This window comes from Coregonus clupeaformis, chromosome 21 (assembly GCF_020615455.1).
Source record: "Coregonus clupeaformis isolate EN_2021a chromosome 21, ASM2061545v1, whole genome shotgun sequence".
Classification (NCBI taxonomy): Eukaryota; Metazoa; Chordata; class Actinopteri; order Salmoniformes; family Salmonidae; genus Coregonus; species Coregonus clupeaformis.
The window spans coordinates 51,341,927-51,359,053 of record NC_059212.1 but is presented as its reverse complement, the minus strand read 5'-3'; the positions used below and the strand labels follow the sequence as shown (position 1 = coordinate 51,359,053).

At 43.5% G+C, this 17,127-nt stretch overlaps 2 protein-coding genes across 2 annotated transcripts; one reads left to right on the top strand and one right to left on the bottom strand.

Annotated features, from left to right (window-relative positions):
- Window positions 1–936: 936 nt before the first annotated feature.
- LOC121535575 (transcriptional adapter 1-like) lies at window positions 937–8,001 on the bottom strand. The gene is made up of 8 exons (XM_041842780.2): window positions 7,713–8,001; window positions 7,424–7,515; window positions 7,014–7,079; window positions 6,813–6,910; window positions 5,934–6,146; window positions 3,048–3,199; window positions 2,083–2,239; window positions 937–1,858 (listed from the first exon to the last, which is right to left on the bottom strand). The coding sequence occupies exons 1-8, from the start codon at window positions 7,784–7,786 to the stop codon at window positions 1,706–1,708; spliced, it is 1,005 nt and encodes a 334-aa protein (XP_041698714.1). The 5' UTR covers window positions 7,787–8,001; the 3' UTR covers window positions 937–1,705.
- A 1,741-nt stretch (window positions 8,002–9,742) lies between these two features.
- On the top strand, window positions 9,743–16,555 carry LOC121535576 (angiopoietin-related protein 1). The gene is made up of 5 exons (XM_041842781.2): window positions 9,743–9,983; window positions 11,669–12,538; window positions 13,754–13,947; window positions 15,159–15,429; window positions 15,558–16,555. Exons 2-5 carry the CDS (start codon window positions 11,737–11,739, stop codon window positions 15,743–15,745), a joined length of 1,455 nt encoding a protein of 484 aa, XP_041698715.1. The 5' UTR covers window positions 9,743–9,983; window positions 11,669–11,736; the 3' UTR covers window positions 15,746–16,555.
- Window positions 16,556–17,127: the final 572 nt, after the last annotated feature.

Below are 17,127 nucleotides of genomic sequence, written 5' to 3'. Positions count from 1 at the left end.
GGGGTTAGGGTTCGCGAAATTGTGCCTAAAATACGAGGTCCCGTTGGAAATGCTGGTCGGTAGTAGGCCTAGTAGTCATACCAAAGATGGTGGATAAATGAAGATAGTTCACGCAGGCCGTTTACCATTGAAAACAAATGGTCAGTTCTGGTCTACTTAACTGGGTGTCTCTCATAGACACAAATGCAATAGAGAGCATTAGTAATGTCGTCTTTTTGTAGGCAGTAACTCCCCTATGGTTCGTTGAACAAAGCCTATGGGAAAATTGAGTTTTTGGATAAACGCTGAAAATAAATTGTGATAAACACAGGTTTAGGAGATTTTAAACGTTTTGTTCTATGAGAATCTTCATCAGCTAATGTCACTTTTTGTGAATTTTGAAGCATTTATGTAAGAAAACCCCCCACAAAACACATAAAGGCTCATAATTAATAAAGGTCATGTTAACCAACTAACTATTCTTTCCCCATTAATTTTCCCCATGGCTGAACAACCAGAGGTAAATCATTTCTGTTTTTTAGGACTACAAGCTCTATAGCAGCTGGGTCTGGCCTACTTAGTTCATTGAACAGTCTCTGGTCATACCACTGGTGGTGTTTTACAGAGCTCAAGTGCACATGAGGAGAAACAAACTTCAATAGTGTCTTCTACAGGCCTATTCCCAAAGATGACTTATTTTTTCTATTCCACCATAGAAATAGATGCATTACACTATTTTATTACATAGATAATATATTTAAAATGTTCAATGATAGAACGTCAAAGAAGTCTGTCCAGCACCTGACAGTTGGCTGTGTTTATTAAAAAATATATATTTCAATGATAGAAGATACAATGGAAGATTACTTAGTAATCTATTTCAACTGATGATTAAAATGGGCAAATTATGAAAATGTAATAGATAAAATGTAGAAAAAATTAATTCAATGAAACTTATTTTGTGTAATATATTTTTTATTTCATTTTGCCATTTTTGACTTCCATTGATATTATAAACGATTGTCGGTGGAAAGAAATACACAATCATATATACATATTTGCATAAATACTGTGATGTATGCATTGCTGTGACAAAGTTCAGTAAACAAGGACCCATGTGTACTTCAGGCATAATTCTGCAAGGGCATGTCAATATCAAAATAAAAAGGGGCCACAATATTTGTTCAGATGTGTGGGAAATACGAAAGTAACACTATCTGACAAATTAACTGACAAAAATAACTGAAACTCACCCGAAGGTCAGAAATGCACCCATCCACCTTAAACTTGTTAACATTATTAACAGTGCAGAGAGGTTATGGGAGAGATATAGCTCTGTGTGTGTAGACATGTTAGTGCCTTAATAAGCTCGGTCTGTGACCATACCACACCACACTGGGACTTCCTTTATTTCTCTACATTACAGCACAGGTCTGTGAGTCTTCCACACAGATATACTATATGCATCTAAGGCTGGGTTTACACTCCACCAAGCGTTCTAAAACATTATTGACACTAGTGTAAAGTTGTGGTGCATGGTGAATCGGTTGCAGAGCCCCCCTAGTGGATTGTTAATCCAGTCTTAGAGATCATCCTCTCCCTCGCTCTGCTTCAAGGCAGTGTATAGGGGCCACATAGGTGCCTCAACACTGTGTTCATCTCTCTATTTGTCTCTGCCCTACCCCACCACTATCTGTCTGTGTGTCCACCTGACCGTCTGTGTGTATCAGCTGACAAGCAGGCCGTCCTTCCCTGCGAGGCGTTGGCGGTGCACATGGTCCTGCTCCAGCTCCTCGTGACTTGGATGCCACAGCCGGGACAGGATACGCTCCATGTTCAGGGCATACATGGTGTGAGAGGGCATCACACCCCGGTGGACCTACATCAAGGAAAAACATATACATTAGCAATACAGTAGTTTGAGTTTCTTTTTTCTTTCACATACAATTACATAAATACCTTCTGTTCAGCTTTGCCTTTTGATTACACATAATAATTTGTTTGTTGATTGTGAGTGAAAAGGAAAACAATTAAAATGTAAATGTTTTTGGTTATAGATATATAATGTTAAGGTAAGGCCAATTGAGGCTGCAATCTCCTCACCTGTAACGCTTCCAGGAGATCAAACATGCTGATAGGAGGGAGGGGCGCAGGGAGACCGTCACCGGAACAGGCCAATAGGAGAGCAGCCTGCTGCTCAGTATCGTCTGGTGACACCTGAGGGGGCGGGCCCGCTGGGAGAGACGCACTGGGAGGTGGGCTGGGGGACGAGGAGAGAGAGAGAGAGCCGGTCAGTACGGACATTGAATCAAGAGCATGACAAAAAGCATAAAGGTAATCTATTAGTAAAGGGGAATGCTGCCTGGCCCCAACACCGCAAAGGAGTTCTCTCTAGGAATAATAAGAAAACCTTACAGAATGGTGCAAAAAGTATGCACTACGTTGCCCTTTTTGCACCTTTCCAATTGTAAATAAAAAATATAAGTATTTTTGACAGACCTCTATCCAGTGTCCAGTGATCCTTTTTGCAGGGTGCTGTACTGGCAGCTCTCCTGCCTCACCTAACTGTTACTTCATGCACCTACAGTACAGTATGCTGTTTGAAATCCATCTGACAGAGAGCAACAACCATTTAGCTAGCTACTATTTACATTTTAGTCATTTAGCAGACGCTCTTATCCAGAGCGACTTACAGGAGCAATTAGGGTTAAGTGCCTTGCTTAAGGGCACATCGACAGATTTTTCACCTAGTCGGCTCGGGGATTAGAACCAGCAACCTTTCGGTTACTGGCACAACGCTCTTACCCACTAAGCTACCTGCCGCCCCTATTGATGTCTATAAATGGCCCTTCAAGTTTACTTGGAACAGAACAATTGGTTACACTTTATTCTACAGTCCGCTGCTTACCAGGATGTAATTTCCTAATAATAGCATTGTAACTACGTTTCGGTTTCTTTGCGATTCATTGACACAAATAGTTAAGAGATTTCACTGAACATTTTTCTAGTTGATGCGAGGTAGATGACAGCGGAGAGCTGCAGACAGAGTTGACCTCTGACCTCCTTACCATTCTGTAACGATGTGGTAGGCAGCCAGGCTGTTCTTCAAGTAGGGCTGTGGGGTGACGTCACTGCCGAAGGCGTAGGGGAAGTGTCCGTCACGCAGCCGGTAGGCCTTCCTCCTGGACACCACGGCAGTCAGCACATCCTTCAGATGGTTCTGTGGTAGTGGAGGGACAACAGCTTAGTGAAGCATGTCTCAAAGCATAAAGTAATCTGTCCTAGGTTCAATCCCAATACCCCCCCTTAGCCCTCCCACTCAGTTTTGCGCTATCCCACGAGCCCCATCGAGTCAGAGTGGTATGCCAATTCAACTTGGAGTGAGGCGTAGTGCCTTTTCAGCCCTCCAGGCACTACACACACACACTTTCAAATAAAGTGAATCGAGATGCAGACTTCCTATCGAGTCACAGACCGAGAGGTTCCCAAAACTCCCATGAATCTCCCAAGGCTGGAGAGTTGCTTCAGAAAAGTAAAAATACTAGGATGGAAGCAAATGTTAGTAATTATAACTTCATAACAAATCATGCAAAAAATGTAGAGACAAACAATTATGCATATTTCTGTCATAAAGTTAATTTATGAAAATCGCTATTTAACAAGCTACAGTGCATTCGGAATGTATTCAGACCCCTTCCCCTTTTCCACATTGTTACATTTGAGCCTTATTCTAAAATGGATTTAAAAAATCAAAATCCTCAATCTACACACAATACCCCATAATAACAAAGCAAAAAACAGGTTAAGAAATGTTTGCAAAAACAGAAATACCTTATTTACATAAGTATTCAGACCCTTTGCTATGAGACTCAAAATTGAGCTCAGGTGCATCCTGTTTCAATTGATCATCCTTGAGATGTTTCTACAACTTGATTGGCGTCCACCTGTGGTAAATTCAATTGATTGGAAATGATTTGGAAAAGGCACACCTGTCTATATAAGGTCCCACAGTTGACAGTGCATGTCAGATCAAAAACCAAGCCATGATGTCGAATGAATTGTCAGGGGAGCTCTGAGACAGGATTATGTCAAGGCACAGATCTGGGGAAGGGTATCAAAACATTTCTGCAGCATTGAAGATCCCCAAGAACACAGTGGCCTCCATCATTCTTCAACGGAAGAAGTTTGGAACCACCAAGACTCTTCCTAGAGCTGGCCGCCCGGCCAAACTGAGCAATCGGGGGAGAAGGGCATTTGTCAGGGAGGTGACCAAGAACCCGATGGTCACTCTGACTGAGCTCCAGAGTTCCTCTGTGGAGATGAGAGAACCTTCCAGAAGGACAACCATCTCTGCAGCACTCCACCAATCAGGCCTTTATGGTAGAGTGGCCAGAAGGAAGCCACTCTTCAGTAAAATGCACATGACAGCCCGCTTGGAGTTTGCCAAAAGACATCTAAAGGACTCTCAGACCATGAGAAACAAGATTCTCTGGTCTGATAAAACCAAGATTGAACTCTTTGGCCTGAATGCCAAGCGTCACGTCTGGAGATAACACGGCACCATCCCTACGGTGAAGCATGGTGGTGGCAGCATCATGCTGTGGGGATGTTTTTCAGCGGCAGGGACTGGGAGACTAGTCAGGATCGAGGGAAAGATGAACGGAGCAAAGTACAGAGAGCTCCTTGATGAAAACCTGCTCCAGAGCACTCAGGACCTCAGACTGGAGCAAAGGTTAATCTTCCAACAGGACAACGACCCTAAACACACAGCCAAGACAATGCAGGAGTGGCTTCGGGACAAGTCTCTGAATGTCCTTGAGTGGCCCAGCCAGAGCCCGGACTTGAACCCAATCGAACATCTCTGGAGAGACCTGAAAATAGCTGCGCAGCGACGCTCCCCATCCAACCTGAGAGCTTGAGAGGATCTGCAGAGAAGAATGGGAGAAACTCCCCAAATACAGGTGTGCCAAGCTTGTAGCGTCATACCCAAGAAGACTCGAGGCTGTAATAGCTGCCAAAGGTGCTTCAACAAAGTACTGAGTAAAGGGTCTGAATACTTATGTAAATGTTATATTTCGTTTTTTATAAATTTACAAAACAAACTTTTTGCTTAGTCATTATGGGGTATTGTGTGGGCTGTCATCTTGTGAAATCCCGTGGACGCAAAGAATCTAGCTAAAGCATTTACTGCAAATTGAATAAACAATTTTGTAAGCTTGCCTTGCTGGTCATAAAAAAACATCAAATTCAAATCACTTGTCATTGTTCTTCAATGTTAGAGATTGACGATATTTGTCATGCAATGTAGCTGAAATAACGTAGCTAACTCTTTTCTTACTTATTGTGTAGTGCAGGATAAAAAAATACCTGTATTCTATGGATGTGTAGCTTTGTAGACGATCTATATACAGACCCTAAAATGTTTGGTATAAATATTAATTCAGAACAGTCGTTTTAATTGCTTCCACTGGTTAAACATTAATCCCCAAGAAATTGCAGAAAATGAGAGAGTGAAGGAAATGCGACTGTTACTTGTCAAACTGCTATTATGGAATGAAAGTCCTACTTCAGTACTACTCCACATTGAACCACAGCTAGAGGATGGGTACATTAGGGCACATTGTTGTTTTGCAGTTCTTTCATTTGTTGCTCATATGGTAAGAACGTATTTGTTGCATGAGAAATATAAGAAAAGCTATTACTGCCGTCAGTACAGTACAGGCTCGACATCAATGAATTGCGTCGTAAGCTATCCTTTGCCGGCTTCTGCTGTGTGCGAATGATGTAGTGATGTCCCATTCCCTAGGGTTATGGTATCTCTCCCTACCACTAGTTTCTCCGTTTGAGGGATACTACCCCACCGAGGGAGACTCAAACGAGGGGGAGGGCTAAGGGGGGTATTGGGATTGAGCCCTAGAATGAAAACATATCTTGAACCAGTATCTCACACATACCTCCACAGCGTGGATCATGGTGCTGACAGCGTCCTCCATGACGTTGTCCAGGCCCAGCTCGAAGGCCGTGACCATCATGCGGGCCTCCAGCTGGCCGCGGGTGGGCAGCAGCAAGGTATTGACACTCAGTTTCAGTTCCTCCTCCTCACCCCCCACCTCCCGCGGGCTAAAGGGTTGGGCCGCACTCAGAGGGTTCTGGGGCTGGAAACGATGCTGAAGACGCAACGGGTCACGCACAGAATTATACTTCACCAGAAGGATGGGTCTGAAGTTTCTAAACCATATATTATTGCCACCTCCCATTATCCAAGGGCAACAACTTTCTTTATAAACACAACGCAAGAAAATTACGAAGTATTTGTTACACGTGTGTTAAGGATTCTGACAAACACAAAAAGTCTGCCCACATCAACCCCATCCCTGCTGATCTCCATTGGCTACCTGTTCCTCAAAGAATTGACTATAAAATTATCCTCCTCGTCTACAAAGCCCTAAACGGCATCGGACCCGACTACCTGTCAGATCTACTCTCCCCCTATGAACCTCCACCCACCCTACGTTCAAGCCACGCCAAACTACTTCAGGCCCCTAGGACCAGGCTCCGCACAATGGGGGACCGTGCCTTTTCCTCCCACGCACCACGCCTATGGAACTCCCTTCCAGATAATCTCAGGGCTGTTCAGACTGTTGGAGCTTTTAAATCTGACCTTAAGACTCATCTCTATCGGCTGGCCTACCCTTCCTCCTAGACTTTGATTGTTGCTTTCATGATATGGTTATATATATATATATATATATATAATATTATATTTTATGCACTGAGATTATTCTTGGTAATTAAAAGTGCTTTACAAATATAATACATTATTAACAACTCACATCAAATTTCTGTCTGGAGGAGAACTTCTTCTTTCCTTTCGCAGGCTTGCCAGGCTTGGAGGCTGCACAACCTGCCCATTGCAAAGATCCAGCACCCTCTGGAAAAGTGGAGGTTGTTGCAGTCAGGTTTGTGGTCAACATACAGATGTGAGGAAACTGTATCAATTAAGATATTGATACATTCAATATTGGAAAACCTACCTGGTGTGGAGATGATAATCTGACAGCGAGTGAGAATGGCCAGGAGAAAGTCATTGTGGACATGAACTGAGAGGGGGAAATTTGGAGAGTTAGCTTTGAAATTGTTTATTTTTTGCATTGAACAGTAGCTCTGGTCCATGCAGATCAGACGCATGCGCATGGCTAGTGGCGGTAAACAGTGCTCACATTTCGTATTTTGGATTAATGAAACGACAGCTTGCCAATTCAGAGAAAAGTTAATCAGCTCTCTAGTAACATCTTTACTTTTGTGTGTAACGAAAGTGTAATGAAGCCAGTCACTAAAAAAGCATCGATGAAGGGGTTAACGGAAAGATGCAGGGCTCCATGGACCAGCTAACGTTAGGTCCAACACACAGAAACAGAGAATGTCGAATAATATCTGCACTAACCGTTGTCTTGTGCCAAAAGGCGACGAGCCTCGATGTCAAACTCTTCCTTGCTTATCTTCTGTTTGAACCACAGTTTCAAGTTCGCCCAGTAACTTTAAAAAGAGATGCAATTGACAGATAGAACAATTAGAACATATTTGGTTACACTGGTCACTGCATATCCGTTCGCAGACAGCTAGCTAGCTTTGCTATCTATTTATAGACGTTTAAAACAACTTGCGAAATAGGAAAGTTAAACAAACCTACAGTGTAAGGACAACATCACGTCAACCAACGGTTGCATACTTACTGTTTGACATTATCACCAATTGCTTCTGTTAAATTTTTCTTAGCAATTTCAAGCTCACTAGCATGGGCTGCCATAACGACTACAATTGTGTGACGCACTCAGATGTTTATAATGCCGCGTTCGAAGGAACTGGGAACTTGGAAATCTCAGCCTTCAGTGCGTTCATAACAACTGGGAACTCGGGAAAAAATGAGCTTCGACTGTGAAAAATCGATCTGAACGGTCATCCAACTCGGGCCTCTTTCTAGTGTTCCGACCTGAAGATCACTGACGTCATGATTTGACCTCGTATTTTTCCGAGTTCCCAGTTGTTTTGAATGCGCCATTACTAACCCTGGGACGTACTTATTCCGCGCCTGCGCTGTATCTTCTTCTTCTGTACTCGGCAGTGTGTGCATTAGCTAAAAGTGTAACAGCGCCACATATGAACTTGGAATATAAGCAAACACACACCTGCAATTAGCATTTTTTGCCAGCAGAGAGCATACATGCCTCAGGAGACATTGCTGTGTATTAATAATTTCCCTCAATGGCTGTGTATGAGCAGATATGATTTAGGTTTACACTCCCCCATTGAACATAGCGTATAGGTGCAATTTAGGTGGACCCAGGTACACGTTGCCATTAGGCACAGATCAAGGATCAGCAAAACGGACTTTATTTTAGTGTGGGACAATTTCCTCGTTATCTATTGATTGGTTGTTATTGGGTTAAATATTGCACTTTGTGATTCAATTTATGTCTGTAGGCAAATATACAGCTGTTCAATCCAGTGTATATTGTACAAAAGTTGCCTTGGGAGAGACCATCTCTTCACCCAAAAAAATGATGAACATCTCAAGACAACAAGACATGATTAATACCCATTCTTGCACTCATAGAATATCACTCAGTCTGGCTCTCGCTTGCTGTTTCTTGGACATTAAAAGCATTTATAATGATTTAAAACCTTTCCTTGTGGCTGATCCATACTTGTATAGACTGGGGGAAAAGGGTCTATAAAGAAGCTAAATAAAATTCAGATGTACATCTGGATCACTAGCCTACAGTGTCCATATCCCACAGAGCAACACAATTATTTATAGGGCAATAAAAACTCTTTTATTGACTATAATTCCTGTCTTTACTTTTTTATTGAGGACTATGACACAATAATAAAATATAATCTGTGCATGTGATGTGTAACAGGTTACTTAAAGAGTGTTGAGGGGTGGAGAAAGCATGAAATCAATTCCAGACAAGGGATGCTACATGCTTCGTGTGTGTCCTTCACTTTCATAAGGGACCTTTTCTCCAGAGTTAAATCCTTCTACATTCGGATATAATTATATTCAAACAACCACCTTTGAGAGACACTAAAACATATAAACACACGTCAAGAAAGTTTAATAGTCCCCCATCCCAGTGTCTTCCAAGTGATACCCTTCTCCCACACTCAAAATTATTTCCTCCTTTGGGATTTACGTCTTTGTCTGCTAAGACCTCCACATATTGTGTCTGTAGCCAAATAAACACAGCTGCCATTAGCCCTAAGATCAGGAGTTATTCTAAGAGGACTTCTAGGACCAGTGTTTTTGACAGAGATGGAGTATGTATGAGAGAGAAATGTTCAAAGAGCTTTGGTCAAATAAAATTGATTGAGAGTGAGTTGTTGATAACAAGTGTGTGTATGAGGTATATGGGAAAGTTTCAGAGCTTAACCACACATTGAACATTTAAGCCTGACTGAGAGAGAGTTTGTGTGAGTGAGACATATTCCATGCGCTAAGCTGCGACGGCAAGAGTGAGTATGTGTGTGTGATCCTGAGCGGGTGTAAGTGTCATCATCACACACACCAATTCCAGGTACCCAGGCTTCGTGGATTTGGCTCTTTTCTTTTTTTCTTTCCCTCCTTCCTTTCTTCCTTTCATTAGCAATTGAAACATTTTAGTAGGAGGAGTTCTGATATTCTTTAGGAGCACTATGACATCAGTGGTAGTAGGCAGGACAACCTCCCACTCCAGAGGGAAAAACTTACCATCCACCCAGGCTTGCTCAAACTTTCTGGACCAGCCTCCATCCTACTGTGGGTGTGTGTGTATGCACGTATGTTTGTGAGGCCAGAGAGAGAGAGACAGAGAGACCAGTACTAAGAAGGCAGGAGAGTGAAGAACATGCAGCTATACAGGAGCCACAACTGAGACTGAGACATCGGCCCCCACAAGCCTCTGACAAGCACCAGCAGAAGAAAACGACGTTGAGACGCACAGGCTGTCTTCACACAGCTACAGGTGTGTACACACTTCTCTTTCCTGTGGCCCATCCTGTCCGGTCTGTCTTTTCTTCAACTTTGTTCAACAGTGTTCTCCTCAATGGCAATTTCCAGTTACGGTATTGTTCAATCTAGAGATAGTTTGTAGATCTTATCTGTCATCCCCATGGGTTACATGGTCGTTTATTTTCTGTGATTGCCAAATTGGGGACTATTATATTTAAGTCATTTATTTTTTAGAAATGTCATTACAAAGGGCTTGTAATTTAATTTATCTATCCTAATACACTCCTGTGCAAATTTGTTTCTATTTATTACCTCTTTAGTAGCTGCTTTTAAAGGTGTATTAACTGTTATCAATGGTTTATTAACTTACAAACGTCAGCCATTAGACAGACACTAGGTAGGGGAAAAAGACTGAGTAAACATCCCCCCTGGGCCTGCCAGTGAATGGACAGACACATTTCAGTCACAGCAGAACAGCCAGTGACCCACTGGCACTGGAGGTCATTCACCCCAAAGACTGGCACTGTCCTCTGCTAGCCTACTGTAGGACAGTCACTGCAAAGTTTGACCTGTCTGGATGCAAACCGCCCCATTAATATTGATGAGCTATTGGTCTGGCTCTGCCTGAGTAGGAAAATGTACTTTGGATAGTTTTTTTAGTTTTTTATAAGTCAATTAAAAATGTAATGCTCTGACTGTGGCTGACTTGATGAAGACCAGCAGGCCTAGGGTGTTAGCGACAGAGACATATAGCAGTAATAACACACTATTAGATTAATAGTCCTGTGATTCTCATTCTGAGCCTTTTGTGTAAACATTGTCACTTATCTGAGTAGGTAATTGGGGTTTGGGACTAACTTTTAAGAAGGGTCAATCACTGAAGCCAAATTATTGAGAGAGATTATGAATGAGTGTTTTTGCTAAAAGAAGGAGAGAGAGAGAGAGAGAGAGAGAGAGAGAGAGAGAGAGAGAGAGAGAGAGAGAGAGAGAGAGAGAGAGAGAGAGAGAGAGAGAGAGAGAGAGAGAGAGAGAGAGAGAGAGAGAGAGAGAGAAAGACAGAGAGAGCTGATGGCTTATGCTCAAGACCCAAGTCTCAAATTCTAATATCACTTTCTAAATCTCTCCTCCTCCAACTTTCCTCAAAACTATTCTCCATCTGTTAGTCTGTATTTGGGTGTTTTCAATTTGATTTGTCTGAAAGCCTGACACAAAGGAAATTAATGGATTTCCAGTGCTGTACTGGTAATGATAAATAACACTAAATCAATAGTGCATAAATAAAGAAAATGTTATGTTGTCTACTGCTCAAAGTCAGGCAGTAAAACAATGTTTCCCTCTCTTGATAAAGGGAACAATTTTGCCACCACAGCCGTAATGGGAACAATTTCCCTCCACATAATAATAATAATAATACAAAGGTTTTATATAGCCCTTTTCTAAAATCTAAGCTACAGCCTGGACGCTTTTGGAGAAGCTTGAGTAAGCAGGGGAGATGAGAACAGGAGCTAACCAAACACACCCAGAGACGTGATATAGCCTGGTTAGGGGCAGTAGCATGAAGGAACACCCAAGAGTAAATGAACTGAAGCCAGAATTGGAGCTATGATAACATATTTCTACATGCCTACTCTGCAGTGCACACACCACTGCTAAGAATTCAACCACATATTGACCCGCTCTCCCCTGTCTGTGTTTTAGGTGCACCAGTGACACAGCCATCAGCTGTAGAGGAGCGGAAGAAGAGAAGAGGAACCAAGAGACTGACCATGGGGTCCAGAGCTTTGTGCCTGTTTGTCCTGCTTGGGCTGTCTGTCTGGAGCAGCAGTGAGGGCCTCAGATCCCCCATCCTGACCCGGAGACGGAGGGCCCCAGAAGACAAAGGAGAACCACCCAAAAAGTGCTCGTACACCTTCCTGGTCCCTGAGCAGAAGATCACAGGGCCCATCTGCGCCAGCCGGGGCCTACACACGGACAAGGATCGCGTGACCCGCCTGGACATGGCGGCAGTAAGGGACCTGCTCTCCAAACAGAGACGGGAGATGGACACCCTGAAGCTGGTGGTGGACGTGGATGGGAACATGGTGAATGAGATGAAGCTGCTGAGGAAGGAGAGCAGGAACATGAACTCCAGGGTGACCCAGCTCTACATGCAGCTGCTTCATGAGATCATCAGGAAGAGAGACAACTCTCTGGAGCTGGCTCAGCTGGAGGGACGCATTCTCAATGCCACAGCAGAGTCCCTACGTCTGGCCGCCCGCTACCGTGACCTGGAGGTCCACTACGCCACGCTCTCTGCCGTGGTCAACAACCAGTCGGTTTTGATTGGTGCCCTGGAGGAGCGCTGTCTGCAGGTGTACGGCCGGCGGCAGGAGCAGCCTCCTCAGGGCCCACCGCTGGTGCAGGTGGTGCCGGAGAACATACCGGTTAGCATCCCAAGGTTCACCAATGAGATCCAGAGGGACCATGGCCGGGCGTTCCCCAGAGACAGGGGCTCCCGAGCGGGGCCGGCACCCACAGGAGGCACCCTGGAGCTCCGGAAGGCTCCGCAGGGCAACTTCAGTGCAGAGGGTGAGGCAACTGATTGATTAAGTAATTTGATAGATTGGTTGGTTGGTGGGTTGGGTGGTTGGTTGGTGGGATGGGTGTCTGGGTGGTTGGTTGGTACCAAGGGTAAAACATAGAGGTACTTCTAAATGAACCTCACAACCTCAGACCAATGGGTGTATGAATGGAATAACAGCAGGTTAATTTTCTTCTTAGACTGAGTTTTTTAATGAAACATTTGCATATTCAGCTGGAACTAGGTTTGGTGCTGCTCCTCGATGGAAATAAAAATGTTGTCATGTTTGAAATCAGAAGAAAGAAGAGAGAAAGGAAAAGCCTGTGTGATTTTACTCATCAACCGAAATTCCTGACACATTTAGATCGTCCTGGGTGGCCCAAGAATAATAAAGCCTGTGGGATTTGAAGGCAGTTCTGTATGAAAGTGAACCCTCTCCAGGACTGCTCCTTCTCATGCTAAGCATGGACAGAAGCCAGGCTGGAATGACATGGTTTCCTTCCCCTAACCGCAAAGTAGCAGCACTTCTGGTTTACTTCACCATCGCTTGCTGAGACTAATACAGACTAACACAGTAGCTATCCTCCTCTATAAACTAGGAAAAGATTCATCTCACATTAAACAAACTCCCCACTGGGCAAAATTGGTTGAATCAACGTTGTTTCCCCGTCATTTGAAGAAAAATATTCAAGGTGATGATTGAACTTGCAAAAAGTCATCAACGTAAAGGAATTTAGTATTTTTATCCATCCAAAGTTGAACCTAAATCCTGGTGAAATGTTTTGATTGATTTCACGTTGAATTCACGTTAATTGACAACTCAACCAAATGAAAATCAGAACTAGACATTGAAATGACATCTGTGCCCAGTGGGTCACTGTTTTTAACTGTCCACATCTTCTCTAAGACAAATGTATAACAAATGAACTGTAGATAAGAGGTCAACTATAATCAATGGGTTCTAAACAAACTCACTGGTTTAACTGCCTACATCTGGTTTGTGATGAAAAGTCTGTAACAGATACATCCCTCCATCTCTCCCTCTGTTCCTCCATCTCTTCCCCCATCCCTCCATCTCTTCCCCCATCCCTCCATCTCTTCCCCCATCCCTCCATCTCTTCCCCCATCCCTCCATCTCTTCCCCCATCCCTCCATCTCTTCCCCCATCCCTCCATCTCTTCCCTCCATCTCTGCATTTCTCCCTCCATCCGTCCTGCCCCTAGGTCCTTTCAGGGACTGTCTCCAGGTGCAGGAGGCTGGCCATGGCACCAGCGGTATGTACCTGCTGAAACCTGACGAGGCAGAGAGGCCCATGCAGGTGTGGTGTGAGCAGGGCCTGGACAACGGAGGCTGGACCGTCATTCAGAGCAGGAGGGACGGCTCCATCAACTTCTTCAGGAACTGGGACGCCTACAAGGTGATGATGACAAAGACACCTCTGTCTGTCCAACCGCTTCTTCCAAAACCGTTAAGCCAGAGACAACAATGGTGCCGTTATATGACCTATCCAAAGGAACTTGTCTGGTCTGGTGTCTCAGGATCCTTTCCAAGGCCTGGACAACTCGTGTTTTCACTTATAATATAATGTGTGTGTCAGCGTATTCATGCTGAAGATATTTAGTTTCGAGATCGACATTATGAAACATAGGAAGACCCAGTAGGAAGGTATGTTCCACCGCTCAATCATCAACATTTGCGTTCCAAACCAACACAGCTCTGCTAGCTACATCCATCCAGTACATCTTAAGGATTAACTGTATCTGAGTTGGCCTTGCTTCTTGCTTAGTGATTTGATTCAGTGTTCCATATAGCTCTGCCAGGCTAGCTAGCGTATGTTTAACTGGAACTTAATCACTCTCCTCGACATTGATTCACAACCATTCATCTATCACCCACCACCAATCCACCACATATAAACACATACGCATGCATGCACACACGAACACACCACACACACACACACACACACACACACACACACACACACACACACACACACACACACACACACACACACACACACATAGCACCAATGGAGGCCCAGGACAAAACCCCTCCAGATCATACATCATAATTCCCGGCTGGACTATTTAATCCGCAATCAGAAACCAAATCAGACCACAGCCATTTAGTGTTGAAGTGCTCTGAGAAGAACAGCCGGATACATATTGGTCCTGGTTTTTCAACACACACAAGGGGGCCAGTATCATCACCATTAGCAGGGATTCCAACTGTTGTTTGGGGTTGAAAGATGAACAATGAAAGCCCCCATTTCTAAGAATGATGCTTATTATTTTCCAGTATGGATTCCACAATGTCTTTAGTTTCATCTGTATAGCCTATTTTAATTACAGTACAGTAATTCAATGCAAAGTGAACTCTCTGATTTGAATATCAAATGATTGTTTGTCTTATACATTATTATGGCCAAAGAAGACTAAAACTCACTTGCAGGAGAATCAAAAAGTAAGATTAGATGACTGGCTAAGATTACTGCTCTTGTCTTCCAAAAGTACTTTTTGACAAAAGTTGATTTACAATATTCCTTATTTTAACATTCCTCTTTTTAAACCACTGTGACTACAAAACCAACTACTCATTTTTTATCTCTGTCCCCTCCTTTCTCAGAATGGATTTGGCAACATAGACGGTGAGTACTGGCTGGGGCTGCTTGGGATCTACAACTTAGGGAAGCAGTCTGACTACAGACTTCTAGTGGAGCTGGAGGACTGGATGGGGAAGAAGGTGTATGCTGAGTACAGCAGCTTTCACCTGGAGCCTGAGAGCGAGGGCTACCGCCTGAGGCTGGGTACCTATCAGGGAAACGCTGGTGACTCACTCAGCAGCCACAACGGCAAGCAGTTTACCACACTGGACCAAGACAAGGACGCCTTCTCAGGTGGGTCAATCAATCAACTGATATACTGTTGGCTAAAAACCTAAGACATCAAGTAGGTCCTTAAGAACACATATGAGCCAAACTCAATGGTTATCTTTTAATGGACTATTCATATTCTCTCTATGCAGGTAACTGTGCACACTTCCATAAGGGAGGCTGGTGGTACAACTCCTGTGGCCAGGCCAATCTGAACGGTGTTTGGTACAACGGCGGGGTCTACCGCAGTAAGTTTCAGGACGGAATCTTCTGGGCGGACTACGGCGGAGGATTCTACTCTATGAAGGGAGTCCGCATGATGATCAGACGCATAGACTGAGACTAGAGAGGGAGAACCACGACCATCCTAACCCTCAACCAACACATGTACAGTACTGCCTATCTCAAACCCACTCACAGACATTGACTACAAACATTGTGTGACCTCATTGTGTGAGGTGGCAAAGTATTTCACAATTTGCAGGCAGACGACAGGTTTATCCTGCAGGCCTAGAGACCCTCAGCACTTCCTTTAGAAACTACTAATGTCTAGGCATCACTGGCAGCACTAGAATTAGAGCAAGGAGTACCAGACATATCAGTTACCATGAAGAAGAAATCAAAACAACTGACCTATGGTATGGCATTGATACTGTATATCCATGATAGACACTAGAGGTAAAATGTTGCCAATTTTAGAGGTGTGTAAATATCTTTAGTTGTAATAACATCTTATGTAAGCATTCAATCTACTTTGTTCCAACTTCTCCATCTTGTGATGCTTTATGATTTATGTCCCTTAGATATTTTTTATATGTTTGAAATAAACCAGGCGCCAAGGTGAAAACATTGGGTTTTCTATTCACTATATTTGTGCATCATGCATCATGTATTGCACTTTCACAGCTGACTTATGTACTCCAGGCTGTGTGGATGTTTTTCTCATTTTGCTGTTGATAACATTTCAATACGAGCCAGAGTCAAAACAACTATTAATGAAAAAAAGAAAAGGAATTACGGTTTGTTTTGCGTGGTTTTGGAGACTTAAAAAATGCAGACGAAGCAGAGAGTTAGTGAGAGGCATCGGAACAGCCAACGAGAAACACATTGCTGAAAGCCATACAGGACAGAGAGAAGGGAAGAAGAGAGAGAGGGGGAGAAAATGAGAGGGGGAGAGAAGGAGGGGGGAGAGGGAAAGAGAAAGAAAAGGGGGAGAGAGGGGGAGGGGGGGAACTGGGATGGAATCTGTCCAAATTTCCAAGTTATCTTTTTTTCCTTTTTCCTTTACAGAGAAATGTACATTCTTTCCATACAAAAGTGCTTGGGCTGTATGTTTTTGAATATTTTTCATTGAAAAAGTCATGACTCCCTGTGGTCTGTAATCACCAGTAGAACAGGCTGTATCTGGAGGGAAACCGATCCCAGAAGAGGAGACCAGCGGGTTCCTCTGACTGATTGGTCTGCAACACACAGCACGCTACATACACATCCATCTCACAAAACATGAAAGTCAATGGTAATTAATAAAAGGGACTGAAATAAAACGTATTATCATGAATTTTGATGCTGTCTGAACAGCCCATTATCAACATGAAAACGTCATCCTGGCACGTTTTAGAAAAAAAGGTCAAATGTCACAGTAGCTGACGTTTTTCTCAATACATTGCATTCAATAGGAAAAAATGAGTGTCACAGGGTCAAGGTTTATGTCAATACATTGCA